Genomic DNA, 20253 nt, shown 5'->3' on the forward strand with positions numbered 1-20253 from the left:
CATCTTGCATAGTACTGATATTGTATGCTGAAATCTTCAAACTTAAACGTGACTAAAAGTAACAAATACATGTATATATTACCAAATCCCACACTTCTCCCACACAAATCTTAATCCAATTTTTTTCAAAATACCAAACAGATCATGCATTTTAGCCATGCCTCATTTCGCTCAATTTGAAAAATGTTAGCTCTGTTTTTGCAAGGGTTGATTCTGTGAGCAACAGCACCATCTAGAGGCCTGGCATATGTACTACAACGTCTCCAGCGCTTTCGAACGGCAATGCCGTGGTTGTCTCCTCCTGATTGGTGGAGTTGGCCCAATAGCCGTAGCGCCACCGTCCTGACGTCAGGACAGTGTTCAAATCTGGATCAGTTTTTATCAGATCCGTTGCAGCCCCTTTTTTAGAGATTTGGGTATGGAGGAAAATAGAGAGGGTTGTGTTTTATGACACTTGGTGAGTTCCCTGGAACACCGGGGACACATATTCATGTATAAAAGACGTACAAAAGTGCATTTTGCATGATAGGTCCCCTTTAAGTTAATTGTTATGCCAATTAGTTACTTTTACTTAAGTGAACTTAAATGCATGCCTTTTACTTCCAACAGTATTCATATTTCTGCACTGTTATTGCTACCTTTACTGAAGTAAAAGATTTGTGTACTTCTTCGACCCCTGACTAAAACCTGACTGTTTGCTCGTTTTATTAGATGAATTGCAGCCCCTCTTGTGGTTGAAACACGGTGTTCTCTGTGTTCTTCATCAAAGAAGTCTGCATTGTTTTTCTTAAAATAGTCTTATTCTCCTGTCATGCCCATGAACAGACTGAGCAATGGATTATTTAAAAAAGAAAAGATTATTAAAAGTGGTAAAAGTATCCAGATACAAGTTAAAGTAAAAACATACTGAAACATAAAAATCCTCCATTAAAAAGAACAGTTCTGCATTCATAAAGTAAGTACATAAGCAGTTATTTATCAGTAGGTTTACTTGAAACATCAAAAATATGGCGATGTTATTTTTCTATATATTCTAATGTTGGATTATCAGGGATGCGTTATTGTACATGGAACAATGGCATTGCTGTTCAAAATATAGCTAATTTAATTTGTTTATTGTAACATAATTTACTTTTTGCCACAAAAATCTGCATTTATGTAAATTCAGATCAATGTAGAGCAGTAGTAAAAGTTCACATTCTGCTGCAACTGATTGGTCATATGATGGTGTGTGTGTGTGTGTGTGTGTGTGTGTGTGTGTGTGTGTGTGTGTGTGTGTGTGTGTGTGTGTGTGTGTGTGTGTGTGTGTGTCTTTACCCCTCAGTCTACAAAAGCATCACACCCATGTGACCCACAGCTGAGTTTACAGCAGGGATTTCCCACTCTGCTGTCTGTTTTCTCAATATCCCTTTGTTTAGTTGAGCTTGAGGTTTACTGAATGCAATGATAGATAAACACACGCCATACGTTCATCAAATGACCTTAAACAAAACAATCATTTGTGAAGATGAATAACTCTGGATCTGTGAGGTCACTGAATGTACAGCCCCAAGCTTGTTCCCCTAGTAATGAGAAATACCTTTGCTAACAACGTTCATCAGTTTGGAATAACTCTCATCGAGCTTGACTTTTTCCCAACTGGTGCAGTGAAGGTGTGTATTGGTGTCACTTTAGAGATTAGCAAACATTCACTAATGCATACTTCACCTTCCTTGGACACACACAGAGGCAGAACAGCCCCTCTTTGTGGAAAATGCAATCTGCTAAACAATAAAAGCAATGATGTTCTGAACGCACCAAACCCTTCCAACATCCGGGTTGAAGCTGCTGCCAAGGGAAATGACTTCAAACTATTGTGATCATGCTGAAATATAAAAAAGGTGGTGTACTTTGTGTTTTGTTTCCTGTCACTTAAATGTGAGCCACTACTATAGGAACCTTTGTTTCTTGACACACACCTTTTTTCTTTGCATTACTTCCATCATCTTTCTACTTTGTCGCTCTAAAAAAGGCTTAAAATGCCACCAAAACCCAAATTCTACCTCCTTTGCAACCTCATTTTTTGTTTCTGGGCAATTATTTCAGAGGGTGGGGTGGGGTTTATTGTGGAGATTTGTGACTGCAGCATTTCTACAAATCTTTGATGGATGTAACATTGGATGTTAGTTAAGGGTACTGCTGGTAAGGGCGTTTTAGGTCCAGTTGGGACATCTGTTTTGAAGTAAGGAAAATAAACGTTCTCGTCAGTGTTCATCTGCTTGACCACTAGATGGCACACGAGTGTAATCATGATGTTGGCCATGAGTATTTGATGTGTGTGTGTGTGTGTGTGTGTGTGTGTGTGTGTGTGTGTGTGTGTGTGTGTGTGTGTGTGTGTGTGTGTGTGTGTGTGTGTGTGTGTGTGTGTGTGTGTGTGTGTGTGTGTGCGTCATCTTGTGGATTTAACTGGTATGTGCCTGAGGGTCTGCATTTAGTTTCTACTGTAGCCAAACTTCATGATTAATGGATAAGTTATATGTTTATGTGAGAATTGTTGTATTGCTGCCCAGAAAAGAAACAACAATACCTAGAGCTGCTGTTCTTCCTCTGTTATGTAATCTATTGTGACTGAAAGTATTTAATTACTCAAATCCTGTCAATGGAGGTAGGTCTACTTGTACTTTATTTGAGTATTGTAATTTTAACGCTACATTATACTTCTACTCTAAGGGAAATGTACCTTTTATAGAACCACTTTTTTTTTAAAGCAGAAAAAAAAGGTGTGTTTTCTCAGTTTACTTGACAACGCAGTGACTGTTTCAGGTGTAACCATTTCTCCATACATTTCAAACTCCATACCTTAAACTTGGGTTTGCCTGGAAAATATATTTTCTGTTTATGTCATGGCCAAAGTAGACCAAGTTAAGGTCACAGATAAATGGTATTTTCATTTTATTTCAAACCTTTATTTATCCAGGTGTATCCCATTGAGATCATTGATCTCTTTTTCAAGGGAGACCTGCTCAAGTAGGTTCCACATGAAACATAAAAACATAAACAGAACAACAAAAAGGACATCATACAGCATCATTACAGGGATTACAATTTACATAACTATCCACATGAACAGGTACCAACAGCTTCCGATTGAGTAGCATCCAACCGAGCTTTAAAAACATTTAGTGGCACCAGATTGCTCAGTTTCCATTTCAATTGCAGACTATTCCAGGACAGTGGAGCTGTGCATCTAAATGCTATCTTCCCTAAGACAGTCCTAGCAGTTGGCACATTTAATAAAACCACAGCATGCGATCTCAGGCAGTAGCCACTTACAATTCGCCGTGAGATCAGGGAGCAGATGTAGGATGGAAGTTTCCCTAACATGGCTTTGTAGTTTCCCTAACATGGCTTTGTAGTTTCCCTAACATGGCTTTGTAGTTTCCCTAACATGGCTTTGTAGTTAAAAACAACGTGTTTCTTTGCATCCATTGCATGCATCTGTGACGGTGTTTGTTGAGCGGTGAAATTCAGACTGAACATAAGATTCCCCGAAGTTTGCACTTCCCCTGCACTCACAGTGCTTTCTTTCATGAATTTCCACATGATGTGCAGCCTGGTTATGATACTGCAGGAGAGTATGATTTATTACAGAATGAATGCAATGTTTCCTAAATGGCATCCTTTTCATCTGTCTGCTGTGGTTTAATCAGATTCACCCTTCCTTTGTTAAAACAGTATTGTGGTTTATCTGGTTCTGATATAGGGAAAACATCAAAAATCTTAATTAACTAATGCAATATGAACAGTGTTCACATTCCTGGTGAAGTTTAATGCTACTAAATGAGTGTTTAGTAGCATTAGGACTTGTTCGACAGGATTCCTTAAACACCAAGGTGTGGCAGAGCCAGGGAGTGTCCCCATGTGCTCCTATATTTAAACCCTGCAGACGGTGCTCTCTTCACCGTGTCGACTCATCTCTCAGGTAGGAACGGTTGTATCAATGCATTCAGGTGTATCTTTTCTTTTACAGCAGGGTTTTCTCCATAAACTTTATACCTGTTTTGATGCTTGACTGTATAGTGACTCGTTGGTGATTGTATCTTAAACTGCAACCAGCAACTTCTTGATAAAGAAATGTTTTAAGTGTATGGTTGTGATTTCAGGTACTAACTTCAGTAAGGCTGCCTAACATTTTGACAGGTGTGTACACAAATATTTTAGAGAAATGCCAAAAATGTGTTAAAAAATCTATTTAGAATTTGGTTTGTGGATGACTCAGTCTCCATTCCTATTCTCCATCCTGTTAATATTTTAGTAATATTATGGCAATGATTGTCATTGTTATTGATGTTTTTCTATTATCTGTTCAGATCATCTACCCTCTGGAAATGGAGTGCATGGACCTAACTGGATTGGAAATCTCTCTGGTTTCCATGTATGCTGTCTTCGACGGGAACAAAAATGAAAATGGAAAAATGGACAAGGATACATTTTTGAGAGTGTTGAAGGAGGAACTGCCTTTCTTTGCGGTGAGGGGAATCATTGTATTTGTGTTGTGTTGTTCTACAGGAATTTACTTAATAAATTACTCTTTCTATTCTTTATAATGAATATATTCATTTTTTTCATTCTAGCAAGCGGCAGCTAAGAACAATTGTGACATATTCAGCAAAGTGGACCTTGACAACGACGGGTTCGTGGACTTTGAAGAGTTCTCCAAAATGGTTTGTGGTTGTGCTTGTGCCAGCCATGACGCTTTGGAGGAAGCCCACAAAAAACATGAGCAGGAGAAGGAATAAAACAAATGACCGTTTATGAACATGGCTAATACTTTTTCAGTACTTTCTGACAAATGTGATTTCACCTTACAATAATAAAAGTGTTTTTGTTCCAGTATTACTACTTGTTTAGTTTTTTTAATTCTTTTTTTATTAGGATTGATACAACTTCCAGTACTTCCTACCAGTATAAAAAAACGTTTTTATATATGAAATGCTCTGTTTAGTCGCTCTGCTAGATCAAAACTGATTCAGCCAGCAGCAACAACATTGGGTGTGGAATGTTCGTGGAATTAATAGTGTGACTCGGAAATGTTGTTTATTCCAACAATAGCAAAAAGAACATAGTAGAATAATGACATGTCTCGCTTTTAATATTATAAATACACTAAATAAGTAGAGGAACTGAATGTCTTTGTTCACGGCTGACAAAACAGGCCAATTCCCCTTTATGTAATTACACTTTCTGTTATAACAGTTAAACAAAACATTGTGACCTATATGTCTCATTTTACCATATGTTCTGAGTATCCTGCAACGTTTAACGCAGCCTTTAAAAGAATGTAAATGGTCGGAGGTGTTGTTCTGAGGAAACAGAAAGATTTTATAGAAATGTATATTTGTTTTATAATTGAGGGTACAGACCGTTTCTCCTCTCCTATGACATCAAGCTTACCCTGCTGTGCCACATCATTTGAAGGCATCCGGTGCGGGATGGGAAGGGTGGGGGGCGGGATGTCTGGGTGAAGAAATAAGCCACAGGCATCTGTAAGTGTGAATGTACATTGACGTTAAAACCAATATCGAAATCGTTGTCTGTCTATTACAATATCTGTTTCGACAGCCCAACATAGGTTGATGCTATACAGCGTTTTTGTGCGTGCGTAAAAACGCCCAGACCGAGTTTCTTTTGAAGAATCACCAGAAAACGAAGGATTTACTAAACGGTATACCGGCATAGATTTTGCTATCCAGAAAGGTTGCATATAACCCTTGAGTCTTTTGAAATGTACCTTGTGGTGTATGGAATAGATACATCGCGTTTTATATACAGATGATGAAATCAGGAGGTGGCTATTTTCTGAAAATGGCAGAGATGGATTTTAAAACAACAACGATGGAGGCATTGGTTCGTATGAGTGTGAGTATCCATTTTCTGCTGTCAATGGATGTATTTTTACATAATATTCTTCTTTACTCTTATTAAAATAGGCCTACATGCATTTCTGAATAGAGAACAGACTTAACTGGTTGTAGGTTGTCTCAATGTTTCACCTGCGGACAATTTATGTGAAAGGGCCTTCATATCATTTTCTTTACCAAGATTAAAGGCTGTTGAAATGAAAGGAAAAACATTGTTTAGATAATCTGAATTCATTTTCTACCATGGAATTATAAAATCTTTCGTTATGCAGGCTAGTGATGCTGTTAATGTTCCTAACAATGCCTACACCAGACTGAACTCCTCCTCTGAAATGTCAGAAAAACAATGCTCTTTCTACGATTTGAAACAAAGTTGTTTTAAACATCATCAAATGCAAAAACAGTGTGGTTGCAGCCACAAATTACACATTTTATTTTTGGGGGGGTGAACGGGATGGTGGTTTCCATGGAGACGGGATGCAGGACATCGGGTTGTGTGGCTGCACCAGCCGGTATAGGGTTAAAACAAAACAGAGATGGTTACAATACACCATTGTGGGCTGACTAGATGTTAACGTTGCCTTCACCAACAATTTGGGATATAATGTGAAGCATCTTTTGCTGCTGCTGCCACCAGCCTTTCATCCAGACCCCATCTTTCTCGCTCATTCCTCGCGATGCCTCAAACCCCTCCCCTCTTTCCCAGAGACAGCGCTCTCTTGATGCTGCATATATACCATATACACGTAGTCTACTGCTATGGCGCCTAGATTCCAGGTGAAGGTAAGGATGCCCTGTCGCATCGCTTGTTTTACGCCTCCACCTCGCTGCGCTCAGCTTTAGCAATGCGCACTATCCGTTTGCGATGGATACAGCAGGGCCACAGGCTCGCGTGGTGTAGCCTAGCCAGCTGGAATTGCAATATCCTGAAAACGAAATACATTTGCTAGTGGATGAGAGAAGGAAAGGCCGGAGTTGACATTGGAGAATGACACAGAGAGACTGAGGTGGGCTGATGGAGAAAGTAGGTTATTTTGATTTATCCAATTAATCCAATGTAACGCTTCAGAATGGGTCTATCATTTTTTACTATGCTGCTGTAGCCTCTTTCTGGGTCATCTGAAAACGTGTAGCAGTTATTTTATTGGACTATTTAGCTTTCATCAATACATTTTTTAATATAATTCCAACTGTGTTAACATCATGTGAGTGCTTAATAAAATCAAGAGATCATGCAGGAATATAGTGATCCCCTGTATTTAGTCCCTACTGCTTCTGCATCCACACCCCCAGATTCAGTGGTTTTAACAGTGGTCTCGGGTGTGCTAAGCTGTCCCGATGCTACATCTTATCACACCACAGTGACCAAATCCCCAAACCCCCAATGCAGCAGGCAGTTTGTCTTGTCCTGTTTTTGAAGTTAACTCACAGTGTCAGTGATGTTCATGTTTTGCAGCTTACACTGCAACAGTTTAAGGTTGAGGTTGCATTTCAAAGGCATCCACAAAGCCAGCAGGCCATTTTGTAGCAATATGACAGAAAGTGTAATACTCCTCCTGTGTGCTGCACTAACAAATGCTGACTGAACACAAAAGAACTAGAGCATTTATCACACATACTAGGGTAGGCATATGGATAAAGGAACAGGTCCTTCTCATTGAGGCAGTATAGTAGTGTGGTGACACTGTAGCTGTGGCTCTGTGCAGCCAGTGTGTCCTTTTCAGTCAAACCCATGTCCTTGAGCAGCAGGCCTATGACACGCCAACTGCTCCAGTGGGGCGGCTTTCACACCCCCACCATCTCAGCTTGGGCCACTGTGCTTACAAGGTGCTGGTTCAGCATTGAGGTATTCTTGTGCAGCACTCCTCTAAATACAAGAAACCAATCATCTCTGGATTATGTGGTGAATAGCGATCAAATGACCTAAAAAGTTTAAAGTATTCTCAGTGAACATTCTAATGCACTGTGAATGTTGTCCCGTTTACCAAAATGCCACATTTACCTCTAAAATGACTTTTTTTTTTTAAAATGTCATAAAGGCAGGAAAAGGCTGCACCATCTCATGATTATACAAAAGCATAAGCCACAACTGGCTAAAGAGTTCATGCACTCTGTGCAGTGGTTGAATAATTAATGACTGGTCTTTATCCATATTTAACAAGAATGATGGCCTATGTCACATGTCTTTGATAGCTTTTCCCATTGCCCGGTCCCTCACTCTCTCTCAATTCATTTCCTATGATGCTGAATCTCCTCAGAAGTACAGACTGAAAGGTGTTCGTAGTTCTGGACTGTTCAGAAAACTGGCATTGAGTTTCGTTTTTTTTTTTTATCAGATATTTTCTTAGTCAAATGAAAGTGTTGCAAATCTTAGACTTAAGTTATTGTATAGTTGCTTGTGTTGAGATAAAATGTTACATTTGAAATCTTTGGCTACTTTTATAAGGGGTTTTTGAAAAAATAGAAGAAAACATATCTCACAGTTATTTTTGTTTTGCTATCAGAAAACATAATTTAGGTATTATTTCAGCATTAGTATTACAAAATATAAGTTTGACATCAAAAGCTATTTATGCACATTTGTGTTCTTATGTGTGCATACCCTAATCTCTCTCCTCTGTGCCACAGTCTAACATGAAGAGCCTGGAGCAGGAGTTGCATTGCAGTGTGTGTAAGGACATAGTCAAACAGCCCGTGGTGCTGCCATGCCAGCACAGCGTCTGCCTCATGTGTGCCTCAGAGGTGTTGGTGGCAAACGGCTATCCGCCTCCAGATCTTCCCCCGGAGCCCAACTCCCCCGCCTCAACACCCAACACCCGCTCACCGCGTCAGGTTCGAAGGCCTACACCTAAATCTGAGCAGCGACCTATTGACCGCGTGCTGCGCTCAGGTAGGAAGTACTTCTTCATTCGTCATTTTAATCAAATCTCTTGAGGGGATGTTTATGTCTTGTTTGGATAAAAATGGAGGCCCTTTGGATTGACATGCAAATTATTCTATTTACACCTAAACCCACTCTTGATGTTACTCTAAGTCAATGATCAAAATATCTATGTAAGGAAAAGCTATCCTGTCATTTTCTGTCTCCTGCTGATTATAACTGGATTTTCTGTTTGGTTTGAGGTCCCCACCTGCCTTCGCCATCCATGCCCCGGTCTCCGGGCTATGGCACGTATCAAGGGCGACGGCGTAAGGAGGCCCCCCCCCTGGTGATGATGTTCCCCTGCATCCCCTGCGGCCAAGATGTAGAGCTGGGAGAGAAAGGCCTTACTGACTGTCTGCGCAACCTCACCTTGGAGCGCATAGTGGAGAGGTACAACCCGAGAAACACACATATTATGTTCTGAAGCCAAACATACACAAATGGAATGCTTGGGTGTGAAAACCAGAGGGTGTGGGAACATTTCCAATTCAGATTAATCAGCAACAACTAAGCTGTTGAGGAATCCTGCAGAGCGTGCACTGCATACTGTAGCTACTGACTGAGTGCTGCCACAGTCTAGTTGTTTTCTGCTTACTTTATCACCTATTCAATACTGTTCGGCTCAATGTTTCACAGTGAACCCTTTGCACTCTCATTTCAAAAGCTTCCACAACCTTTCATTTTATGTTTTGGTAGATGACGCTTAATACAAGTTATTCAACCACTTTAGAAGAAGCCCTATATAAAGGCTAACACAATCTGTTTTCTCTCCACCCCTTCACCAGGTACAGACACACAGTGAGTCTGGGCAGTGTGGCTGTCATGTGCCAGTTTTGTAAGCCTCCTCAGGCTCTGGAGGCCACCAAGGGCTGCGCTGACTGCAGGTCCAACTTCTGTAACGAGTGTTTCAAGCTGTATCACCCGTGGGGGACACCACGGGCACAACATGAACATATCCCACCTACACTCAACTTCAGACCAAAGGTACGACAACAGGACAAGTACAATTTATCATATTGAATATGAATATATCATAAGCTTTATCGTACTGCAAGAAGAAATGATTTTAAAAATCACAACATTTTTTAAATGTTGGTAAAACTTTGTATAATGGCTTCATTAATGGTCAATACATCTTTAATAATACCTTACAGATCAGGTGTAAATAAACTATAAAACATGTTTGGCTCTCTGTGAGAACATTTCTTTAATTGGCGTTATGTTTGAATTATTAACTTGTAAATGTTGGTCATTTTTTTATAAGCCACACACCTGTAGTTAGAAAACATAATTATAGATTAAGTGTATATAAAGAGAGAATGAACTTAGTGTCTCATAACCGGAGCTGTTGATACATTTATTTTGGTTGGTTTTATTTGAAGAACTTCCTGATTAAGAGCCACGTAAAAATATAAAGCAATTGTTAACCTGATAGAGGATGATTTATCACAACTAGGCAACCCTAAAGAGGCAAATGGCCTCTAACGGATCATTAAAGCTTCAGAAATTATATATTTAACAGGATGGTTGTTAAATCCCTTTAGAAGTGGTACCAAGCCCTGATGTTTTTCAAGATCTAATTAAAATAAAAAAGCCTGTGCAATTGCTTTTTTTCTGGATATCTTGACTGCTGTTGACTTAAGACTTAAACAGAAGACTGGCCTTGCGACACTGGAAAGATTCATAAGTATACATGTATCCCCGTAGCGGGGGGAAACTCCTTAAAGGTAACATGTGCTTCAGATACACAAGTTTAGATTTAATGTGGCTCTTGTCCTCAGGTTCTGACCTGTCCGGAGCACGACCAGGAGAAACTGCAGTTCTACTGTCGGTCCTGTCAGCGGCTGCTCTGCCCGCTCTGCAAGCTGCGCCGCATCCACACCGGACACAAAGTGCTGCCAGTGGCCCACGCATACCAAGCCCTAAAGGTACGAGTCTGAGTCTGACTGAGTTGATCTAAATGAGATAGAATGCAATATTGCACTCAGGATATTTTGAGTTAGTTGAACGGAAGTATCAGTAAAATAAACTTTTGAAAATGAAACTGTATCAAACATTTCATTGGTGCCTTCTGTGTTATGTTCAATGTTAGTTTTGATTGGTGGTGTCGGAAATCATTTCCAAAAGAGGCAGAACTGAGTTTGTGTGTTTTGTGCTGGCATTTTAATATTTGTTTTAATCATATTCTTCTCATTTTTGTACAACCTTAGTTAACATAATTTAAAATTATACTTTTATTTTATTAAAGGGCAATATAATAATTGTTGAATAAAGGTATATTTCTCAACAGTATGCATGTTTGATATTTATTGAAATTAACCTAATTTGAAAATGTTAAAAAGAAGCGGATATTAATGTATCAGAGACCACAGCGTGTAGTTGGGCTGATGCAGAGTGAATAGCTCTGTGTAAAAATTAAGCCGTCTGATGTGCATTTGTTGTGTGTATGTTGTGTTTCTGCTGTTTATTTGACAGGAGAAGATTACAAAGGAGATGAACTACGTTCAGTCCAACCAGGACACAGTGCTGTCTCAGATTACCCAGCTGGAGAGCTCCATCACTCAGACTGAGGTGATTATTACTTTTGGCTGACTGACAAAATGTTGCTAAACATGACATGTACACCAGTCAGCAGCTAAACACCATAACACTGTTGAGGTTCCTGTTGACAGATTTGATTTGACAAGCTCATTTTACAGACAACTCAATTCACATGTTCCTTTGGGACCTTACTCACACTTGTTGAAAGTTGACTAAATATAATCCTGCTAAAAATGTAATTCAAGCATTCCCATATGTATGCATTGAATAAATAAATAATGCATTGTTTACAACACACTATAATGCAATTGTAATCACTTTTTGTTAAAATGTCAACAACAACAAAGTTATTAATCCTCCTGAAGAGCATTTCAAATGTGTGTATAAAAGTCCACTTTATGATTTTTATCACCGTTTTCTTTTTATACCTATTTTAAAAGTTGGTTAAATTGCATTACAAATGTTATCAAAACTCAAGCAGACCTTCTTAAGATTTCTGCTGGTGCACTCAGCTGCCTCACATGGCCTTCATCAGAGGCCTGGGGCCTATACTACGAATCAGGATTTTCGTTTAGCGAGTTAACTTCCTGGATCTCCGGTCCTACGACGCTGGTTCACTTCTTAGCGTTAGATAACTTATTCTGAACGGCTAGCCTCCGGAGCAGGATAGGTTCCAGGATAAAAGCACTGCCTGCTGACCAATCAGAGCTCAGTGTGCGGAGTTTAAAGCGATCAATTCATATTACAGGATAGAGGAAATACAGTTTAAACTGCCGTTGCAGGAAAGACGGGCCGGCAAAAATCACCGACTGTGTGAACGTGAAAATTAATAGAATATCCCCTCCCATCTTCAGAGCAATCTGACTATTATAACATTAGCGTTAAGAAAGCTCACTTAAATATCTGCCACAACATAAGTAACTGGATCAAAGTAACATTAAGTACAGTCCACGGCACTGTGAGTGCAGACGTCGATGTGTCCCATTATCATTCATATCACATCATAATGTATCATATATTTCCTTATCTGAGTCAGCTTCTTGAGCCGTATCTGGCCGTGCAACACTCACAGTGTCACATACTGTATGCAGAAGTATTATTTTAAGCAACACATTAAGTTGACGAAACACTCGAGTCAAATGTAATTAAAGTCAGATCCACTCGTGTCTCAGACAGGGCAGTGATATCATAAACCTGTTGATGTACGCATTCAAACACTTTTTCTTTTACCAGCTGTATTCACCTTGCAGGTGCAGCTATGTGGCTTTTATCCTGGATAAAGTGTTTAAGTCATGGATGTTTAAAGTTTAACTTCTTCATATGTCTAATATTATAGTTCACTTTTCATTCAGGAAGTATGACGCGCTGCGCTGTCAGTACGCTTGTCCATGTTTGTGATTGGTCGAATGCTCCAAATACCACCCCTTTTATGTGACCGCGCACCTAACTAGATAGGACACGGCTGGCTTGAGCGATCCACTTGATAACCCGCGTCGTAGGACCGCTTAGCGAGAGCGCGTATGTTTTGGATTAGGCCAACCGGCTAACTCAAACATATCCAGGTTATGTTGAACCGGCTTCGTCGTACAGGCCTCAGCTGTCTTGAGAATAACAACAAGTATTTCCAGATAAATACAAAATGTTTTAACAGTTCTGATTCATACATATATTAAATATATTCCTAGTATTGATCAAAAATGTGAAGAAGTTCTGCTTAATTATTATATTTTGTACTGTAATTCATCATCTGTTTATGTATTAATAATGGATAATCAGCATGAGGAGTTATATTGTAGTTGTAGACCAAAACAATAGCAATGTTCCTATATCTGCTACATTATAATTTGATATAAATCAAAATACTAGCTACTCAGCAGGTTAGAGGCATTTCATTCAATACACTTTTATTATATTCAATGTTATAGAGTGCACAGCAGTAATCTATCCATTATAACATTCTCATTTGTAACCCTGATTGTATGAATCTGCAAAACTGTTTCTATGAAGGGTTTCTGAATCAACTTAATGGCTCTTATCTGCTGGGTATTATCAAATATTTAAAAGTATCCCCCTGTGATTGATCACCAGGTAAACAGTGTGTCAGCCAGAGAGCAGCTGGCTCAGAGCATCAGGGATCTGACAGCAGCTCTGGCCGAGCGCCACTCTTCGCTCACTCAGGCTCTGGAGTCCACACGGAAGAAACGAGGCGAGGCATTGTCTGCTCAAGTGTTGGAGCGACGTGGATTAATGGAACATGCAGGGCTCATGGCGTTTACCCAGGAACTGCTGAAGGAAACAGACCAGCCCTGCTTTGTACAGGCTGCACGCCAGACCCATAACAGGTTTATCATATGACTATCTGGAATCGCTTTTTCACTTGATTGAACAGAGTTTAGTTCTGCCTTAGCCCTTGTTGATCCCTGGGAAAGAAGTTGCAACTGTTCAAAGATAAATACAGATTTCTTTTTTCAACATATTCCATAAAAAGTCAAAAAGCAGCAATGAACTGAGCTTTCCCTTTTTTTCACCGCACCAGGTTCAGCAAAGCAATCGAGAATCTCCAGCATTTCACTCTGGCTGCTGATCCATCCTTCAGACACTTCCAGCTGGACGTCTCCAAAGAACTCAAACTCCTCACAGATTTGACCTTTATAAAGGGTGAGAAAGGGAGTGATGGGAGGAAGTGAAAGGGGGGAGGTTGAGAAAGAAAGTGAAGGACAAAAAGACAGAAGCCTTTTGATTACTTTCTTATATTCCTTAGATCTATAGCAGAAATGCAGTAAGTGTAACCCAGTAAAATAAGTGAAGGTTTAGATTTTTCTAGATTTGAGTTTGTCGTGTACATTTAAGGGGACATATTAGGAAAATCTCACTTTTTTTAGTGCTTGTGTAAAATACATTTGGGTGTCTGGAGTGCCGACTAACCCACAAACTGTGAAATATGGCAACCCAGTCAGTGTTTTGTGGGTTGTCTCAGTCAGAAAACATGTGATCTAACAAGCCATTCATATATGGCCCCCTTCCTAATTCACAATTAGGCTCATTAGAATATACCACCCCCCATCTGAGTATCTCCACCCACAGAAAATACAGAATACTACCTTTTAAAAATGTTTTGTTTGTCGATAATAGAGCTGGGCTTTTTCAGTTGGGGGGCTTAAAGAGGCAGGCGCTAAACAGAGTGTTTCTGACAGAGAGTGCATAAAGGTATATTCAGAAAGACAGTATGAGGAAAATGTATGTAAATCTGTCCTAGTAGAAACCCAGAATAGAAGTATGAACATAAAAATGAGACTCATGTGTCCCTTTAAAACCTCACAGCTCCAGTGGCTCCAGTGATTGACACCCAGCACACCATGGCCTATGACCAGCTGTTCCTCTGCTGGCGACTGCCCCAAGAATCTGCACCGGCCTGGCACTACTCTGTGGAGTATCGTCGTCGGGGTGTGGTACCAGGAGGAGCCTCTAGAGGCGGGGTCAGGGGAGGATTGTCCGCCGCCCGCTGGGGCTGGCAGCGATTGGATGAAGTGAGCGGGACGAGCGCTGTGATTGACAGGCTGGAGATGGACAGTGTGTACGTCCTGCGGGTGAGAGGCTGCAACAAGGCGGGCTATGGGGAGTACAGCGAGGAGGTGTACCTGCACACCCCGCCGGCACCAGGTGAGTGTACACACAGAACTGTTTACTTAATCATTAATAAGGTAACTTTAAGTTTGCCTCGGGGATACCCAAACAGAGGTGTGTCTGCCCTGGTGAAGGTGTCATTTAGTTTGTAGGAAATGCACCTTAATACGATTCAACCCCTAGCAAAATACTGTAGGAAACAGTTTGCAAAGAACAAGCATAAGAATCCAAATTAAAGGTAGGGTAGGTAAGTTTGAGAAACCAGCTCGAGATACACTTTTTGTTATATTCCATGGAATGCTCTTAACATCCCGATAGCAATGAATATCTTAAGTGCTTTGACAAAAAATCCATAAAAAAATGTCATCTGTGGAAGCCGTAATACTGTAAAAAGCACGACCAATCATTTTAGCCGGGCCGGCTAAAATAACTGGATGGCCTACCTGCCTGTCAGCTTTCCATCTGTGCACAAACTTATCTCGTGCCCTCATTGGTCATGTGCGCGTTCGTGTGTGTTGGAGGAGGGGCTCTGTAAGGAAGTGGCAGATTTTCTCCGGTTGTGTATTTTCAAATTCTAGCGATCTCGAGCCGGTTTCTCAAACTTACCTACCCTACCTTTAAGCTCAGTTAATGCTTTAAAAGTCCACAAACATCAACAATTAAGCTGGGAAAGTGCTGTGGGAATCAGGGTCAATAAAACGACATCACACAGTAGATCTTTGAAAAACGCATGACTAAGATTGTAGAATTTCTGAAGTGTACTATCAAAACGTACACTCATTTCACACCAGCAGAAATCCCCTCATCAGATTATCCTCCCTTTTGAGGCAAACGTTGGCCGATCAATACAAGGGAACTCAAAACAAAGGCAACTTTCAAAGAGACAAGATCCAAAAGAAAAAGGCAAGACTATAAAAAATACGCAAAGAGGGTTTGAAAACACAAACATTTAAGATAAAATAAGCTAAATACACATTGATGATGGCTGTACTTCATGTACTGTAAGTATGCTAGTGCCAGTGTTTTTGCGCTGTGCACACTGGCAGAATGTACTAGCACAAAGTCAGCATTTAACAGTGCCGTCGTACTGGACATTGCCAATTGAAGCCTTGATTTAGGCATTTGTAATTCACACATTTCTAAGATAAGCGGTTGAATGTGAAATGATGAACACTAGGTGATTTTCAACAACTTGTCTTATTTGTATTTGTTTATAGTTTTATGATAGCCTTGCACTTAACCAACAAGTACATGTGAACATTGAAACATGTTGTCAGTGCTACAATTAAGTCTGTTGGGGGAATACTTAAAAGCAAAACACTTTTCCATAGTGATTTATTTAGATATGGTTAGAACAATAGGTTAAAGTTGGACTGTAAAATGTGAGTTGCTTGTATCATGACAGTTTGGGTAAGTTTTCCTTGGGGTATAATTTAAAACGTGTACGATTGTGTGACTCAGCTCCTGTTTCTTGCTTCATTAGACTTCTTTATAGAAATGTCAGTGCAATCCCAAATCTCAGCAATTATCTTTGTGATTACAATACTGTTTTAGTATGAGGAAAACAGCCTCAAAACTGGGATAGCGTTTAACTTTCTCCATGGTGAAGATGAAGATCCTAGAAGGGTCATCCCCCACCTGCACAAAGTATCCAGAATCTTTTATACATGTTTTTGTATCTCCCCTTTACTATGCAAGAGTCTTTCTACAACATTTAGTTAATGACTTATAAGTCAGTGACATATTTGACAGCTACAAAATAATCTCATTACATCCACACAGCAAGCATGTTGGATGTTACCATGATGTGCAGCTAATAATTCACTCTCTTTCTTTTCTGCCCATTCCCATTTTTTTCCAATTCCATTTTCTTAACTTCCGTCACATCCTCACTTTATGACTCATTACTACTTCATATTTCTCTCATTTCCATGTCACAGCTTTGCACTTGTCATCGCTCCTTCCACGCTGCCAACCTACATGCCTCCTACGGAACGTAAGAAGTGCATTCACATCTCTTGACTGCCCTTCTGTACCCCTATACGCTTCTCCTCTTTCTTTTTGTGCTCATCCCACGCATCCTCTGTGCTTCAACCCCCATTTAAACAAGCTCTCACCCCTGTGCCTCCCACTCTACCTACCATAACAAGATCTGTCTCTGATGAGGTTTGCAGTTTGTTAAGACTTGAAGCTTAACAACATGGATCGGATTCAGATCCAAGGCTTTTCAGTGGTCGAGTTGAGTGATTGATGAATTCCTTGTGTCCTTGTAGGCTGTTTTTCCTTCCTGCTGTTAAGTATGTTTTCCTCAGTGTAATGTACATCCTTTGGGAACATCTGCACTCCCCACAGCAAGAGATTCTTTGTGACACCTTCTGTAATTACTCTGAGTCATCAGTTTATGTACGAGGGTCCTTTGTCCAGTGCTGGGAGGAGGCGCATGAAGCTCTCTTTTCCTCTCCCCTATAGTCTCTCCTCTCGATGGCTTCATTTTGTCCTGATTTCTCTCCTTGCTGCTCTGACTGTAAATCTGTTCCACTTTCCTCTGTCGCCTCTTTTCTCCTTATGCTACTGTAATTTCTGTTTGCACCTGTCTCTGTTTCCTCCCTTTCCCTCTGTTTGCTGTGTCCTATCTCCTCGTCTCCTCCCAGTGCTCAACTTCTACCTGGACTCTCGCTGGGGTCTCCATGCCGACCGGCTGGTGGTCAGTAAAGAGCAGCGCTGTGCTCGCAGCGTCCCGGGTCTCTCTCTCCTGCAGGCCGCTGACCAGGCCCTCACTTCCTGTCACCTGACCTCAGACCTCTTGGTGGGAGATGTTGCTATTACACAGGGACGACACTACTGGTCCTGCTCAGTGGAGCCTGGGTCCTACCTAGTGAAGGTAATACAAAACAAAGGAATGGTATTGTATATACTCTGTTAAAGTAAAAGTTCAATAATCTGAACATTGATCCCTTCAATCTTGAAACTGTTGAAAGTGGATTTTTGTTATTGCTATATACTGTGCTAGGTAGCTTGTTAATTTCACCAAGGGATTAATAAAGTTTCACTTCAGCCTATAACAATACATGGTTGTTTTAGTATTTAGTATTACAAATGTACAATCTAGTCGTGAAAATGTAAAGCTGTAATTTAATTAAACATAATAAATTATAGTATAAAGTAGGAAATTGAAATAAAAGTACTTCAAATTGTATCTATGTACAGTACTTGTGTAAATTGAGAGAAAGGACTATCATCTAGTGAAGATGCTTTTGGAAAAATCAATAACATGCTTTTTAACTAATCATAAATAAGAATCAATTGGTTAGGTGAAGATTTGCTACAAGATAAATGTTTATTTAAATGTCAACTTCAAATATATTGTTTTGTTCTTATCAACAGGTGGGAGTCGGTCTTGAGTCTAAGCTGCAGGAGTGGTTTCACCTTCCTCAAGACATGGCCAGTCCCCGGTAAGTATCTAGAATAAAAAAATATCTGACAAAATTCAAAGAAATAGTATGTAATCAGGTGCATTTAATTAATCCCTGTACTAGGTAAATATGTAATGTCCCTGAATTGGGTTAATCTATAGTATGTCCCACTTTATTTTGGGGGGAATATTCAGCTTTTTGTGCTTTTTAGATTTCAGAACGCAAACATTGGATACAATAAAATGTGTTAGTTGGTGAGTGTGAGGCAACAGAGATAAACCCCAGATGCAGGCAAAGCAGGCAGTTCAGGTATTTGCTTATCAGATTACGGAAACGAGAGCCAGTCACCCGGTAAAACTGGGAAAGCAAGTTCTAAAAAAAACACCTTGTTCCAATTGTCACGGAACATTGTTCAGATTACTGAAGCTGGCTAAGAAAGGCATGAGGCAGTGTGCCAGAGATGACTTATCCATAACAATAGTTAAAGCCCTCATTGTTCTCACACTGCTCTCTCTCCAGCTACGACCCTGACAGTGGTCATGACAGCGGAGCAGAGGATGCTCTGGACTCTGCTCCACCCTTCTGCTTCCTCACAATGGGGATGGGTAAGATCTACCTGCCCCAGCACAACAACCACCACCACCACCACCACAGTAGCCATGGGAACGGTAACCGAGATCACATCACCAACGGCAACGGCTCCTCCTCACCCACGGGCGTCACCTACCCACTGCCCCCCCGGCTCGGCGTGTGCCTTGACTTTGAAAAGGGCCGCGTCACCTTCTACGATGCCCACTCCCTGCGACCTCTGTGGGAAGGTCACGTGGATTGCTCCGGCCCCGTGTGCCCGGCTTTCTGTTTCATTGGTGGAGGGGCCCTGCAGCTGCAGGAGCTGGTAGCCAATCGAAACGCAGATCAGACTCCGGTCAGGAGGGTCACCATCCAGGCTCGCGGTTCTAATTTAAATAACAACTGATGGCAGACCTGAAGTCAAATGGTAGTTTGGAATGTAACGGTAATTGTGAAGTATTTACTCAGCTAGAGCGAAAAGTTAGACATCTCAGCGATTTTTGTTTTGTATTTCATTTACTTTGTATAAGAAAAATGTTTCTATAGCAACAAATATGCAATGTAATTAAGTTTCTTACATTTTTGTTATATGCATTTTTGCAAGAGTTAATGCTTAAGTAGTGTTCGGTTTATCCAGCACATTATATGTAATTATATCTTTGATGCTTGCTGTTGTAGACAGGCTAAATGCATACATTTATAAAGCTTATGTAGATACAGCGCCACACAATGTCGTCCTTACTGTAGAAGCGTTTACTTTGTTGTTTCATGCCTATAATGTTAAAAGCTTAAAAACTCTTTGTTTTAGAGATATGAACCCTATGAAGAAATGCCTTGTCTATTTGATTGCATCTTATGGTAAACTTGGTTTTAACCACATCTATTTGTTTGTTGTCAATCACCCATTTTGATCCCAACCAAAGTTGTTGTTTTACTGGGATGTAAATGTGGTAAATTAGAGATAGAGAGGAACAATGGGGCAATACTGTAATTAAAAGCTCCAATTATACCTCCGCTGCACAGCTAATTACTAGTTTCCACTGTTCTGTTTGTGCATTGCTGTTTTGTATTTCAAATACATGAGTCTGGTGTGTGTGTGTGTGTGTGTGTGTGTGTGTGTGTGTGTGTGTGTGTGTGTGTGTGTGTGTGTGTATGTGTATGTGTATGTGTATGTGTGTGTGTGTGTGTGTGTGTGTGTGTGTGTGTGTGTGTGTGTGTGTGTGTGTGTGTGTGCGTGCGTGCGTGCGTGCGTGCGTGCGTGCGTGTGTGTGTGTGTCTGTCT

At 40.4% G+C, this 20253-nt stretch overlaps 1 protein-coding gene and 1 long non-coding RNA gene across 6 annotated transcripts; both read left to right on the top strand.

The window, feature by feature from the left end:
- Positions 1-3900: 3900 nt before the first annotated feature.
- Positions 3901-4878, top strand: LOC117478345. Its single transcript, XR_004555411.1, has 4 exons — positions 3901-3961; positions 4143-4179; positions 4350-4508; positions 4614-4878. It is a non-coding gene; the product is annotated as an uncharacterized LOC117478345 (long non-coding RNA).
- A 709-nt stretch (positions 4879-5587) lies between these two features.
- On the top strand, positions 5588-19985 carry trim46b (tripartite motif containing 46b). 5 transcript variants are annotated; one of them, XR_004555416.1, is made up of 13 exons: positions 5588-5898; positions 8529-8790; positions 9024-9213; positions 9609-9807; positions 10605-10751; positions 11299-11394; positions 13453-13706; positions 13901-14022; positions 14686-15024; positions 16929-16984; positions 17640-17869; positions 18373-18440; positions 18921-19103. XR_004555416.1 is itself a non-coding variant. In XM_034125507.1 (12 exons), exons 1-12 carry the CDS (start codon positions 5812-5814, stop codon positions 19375-19377), a joined length of 2451 nt encoding a protein of 816 aa, XP_033981398.1. In that variant the 5' UTR covers positions 5588-5811; the 3' UTR covers positions 19378-19985. The 5 variants fall into 5 exon arrangements, 4 of the variants coding, with proteins under 4 accessions (XP_033981398.1, XP_033981401.1, XP_033981399.1 ...); XM_034125507.1 differs by lacking the exon at positions 16929-16984 and having other exon boundaries at positions 18921-19985; XM_034125508.1 differs by lacking the exons at positions 5588-5898; positions 16929-16984 and adding an exon at positions 6749-6924 and having other exon boundaries at positions 18921-19985.
- Positions 19986-20253: the final 268 nt, after the last annotated feature.

This window comes from Trematomus bernacchii, unplaced genomic scaffold (assembly GCF_902827165.1).
Source record: "Trematomus bernacchii unplaced genomic scaffold, fTreBer1.1, whole genome shotgun sequence".
NCBI classification, from domain to species: Eukaryota; Metazoa; Chordata; class Actinopteri; order Perciformes; family Nototheniidae; genus Trematomus; species Trematomus bernacchii.

Excerpts from the sequence above, each read along its gene's own strand:
- trim46b (XM_034125507.1), top strand. The coding sequence starts at position 5,812 with ATGATGAAATCAGGAGGTGGCTATTTTCTGAAAATGGCAGAGATGGAT. Across the intron at positions 9,214-9,608 it reads TTGGAGCGCATAGTGGAGAG|GTACAGACACACAGTGAGTC; the intron begins GTACAACCCGAG and ends CCCCTTCACCAG. Across the intron at positions 17,870-18,372 it reads CTGGGTCCTACCTAGTGAAG|GTGGGAGTCGGTCTTGAGTC; the intron begins GTAATACAAAAC and ends TCTTATCAACAG.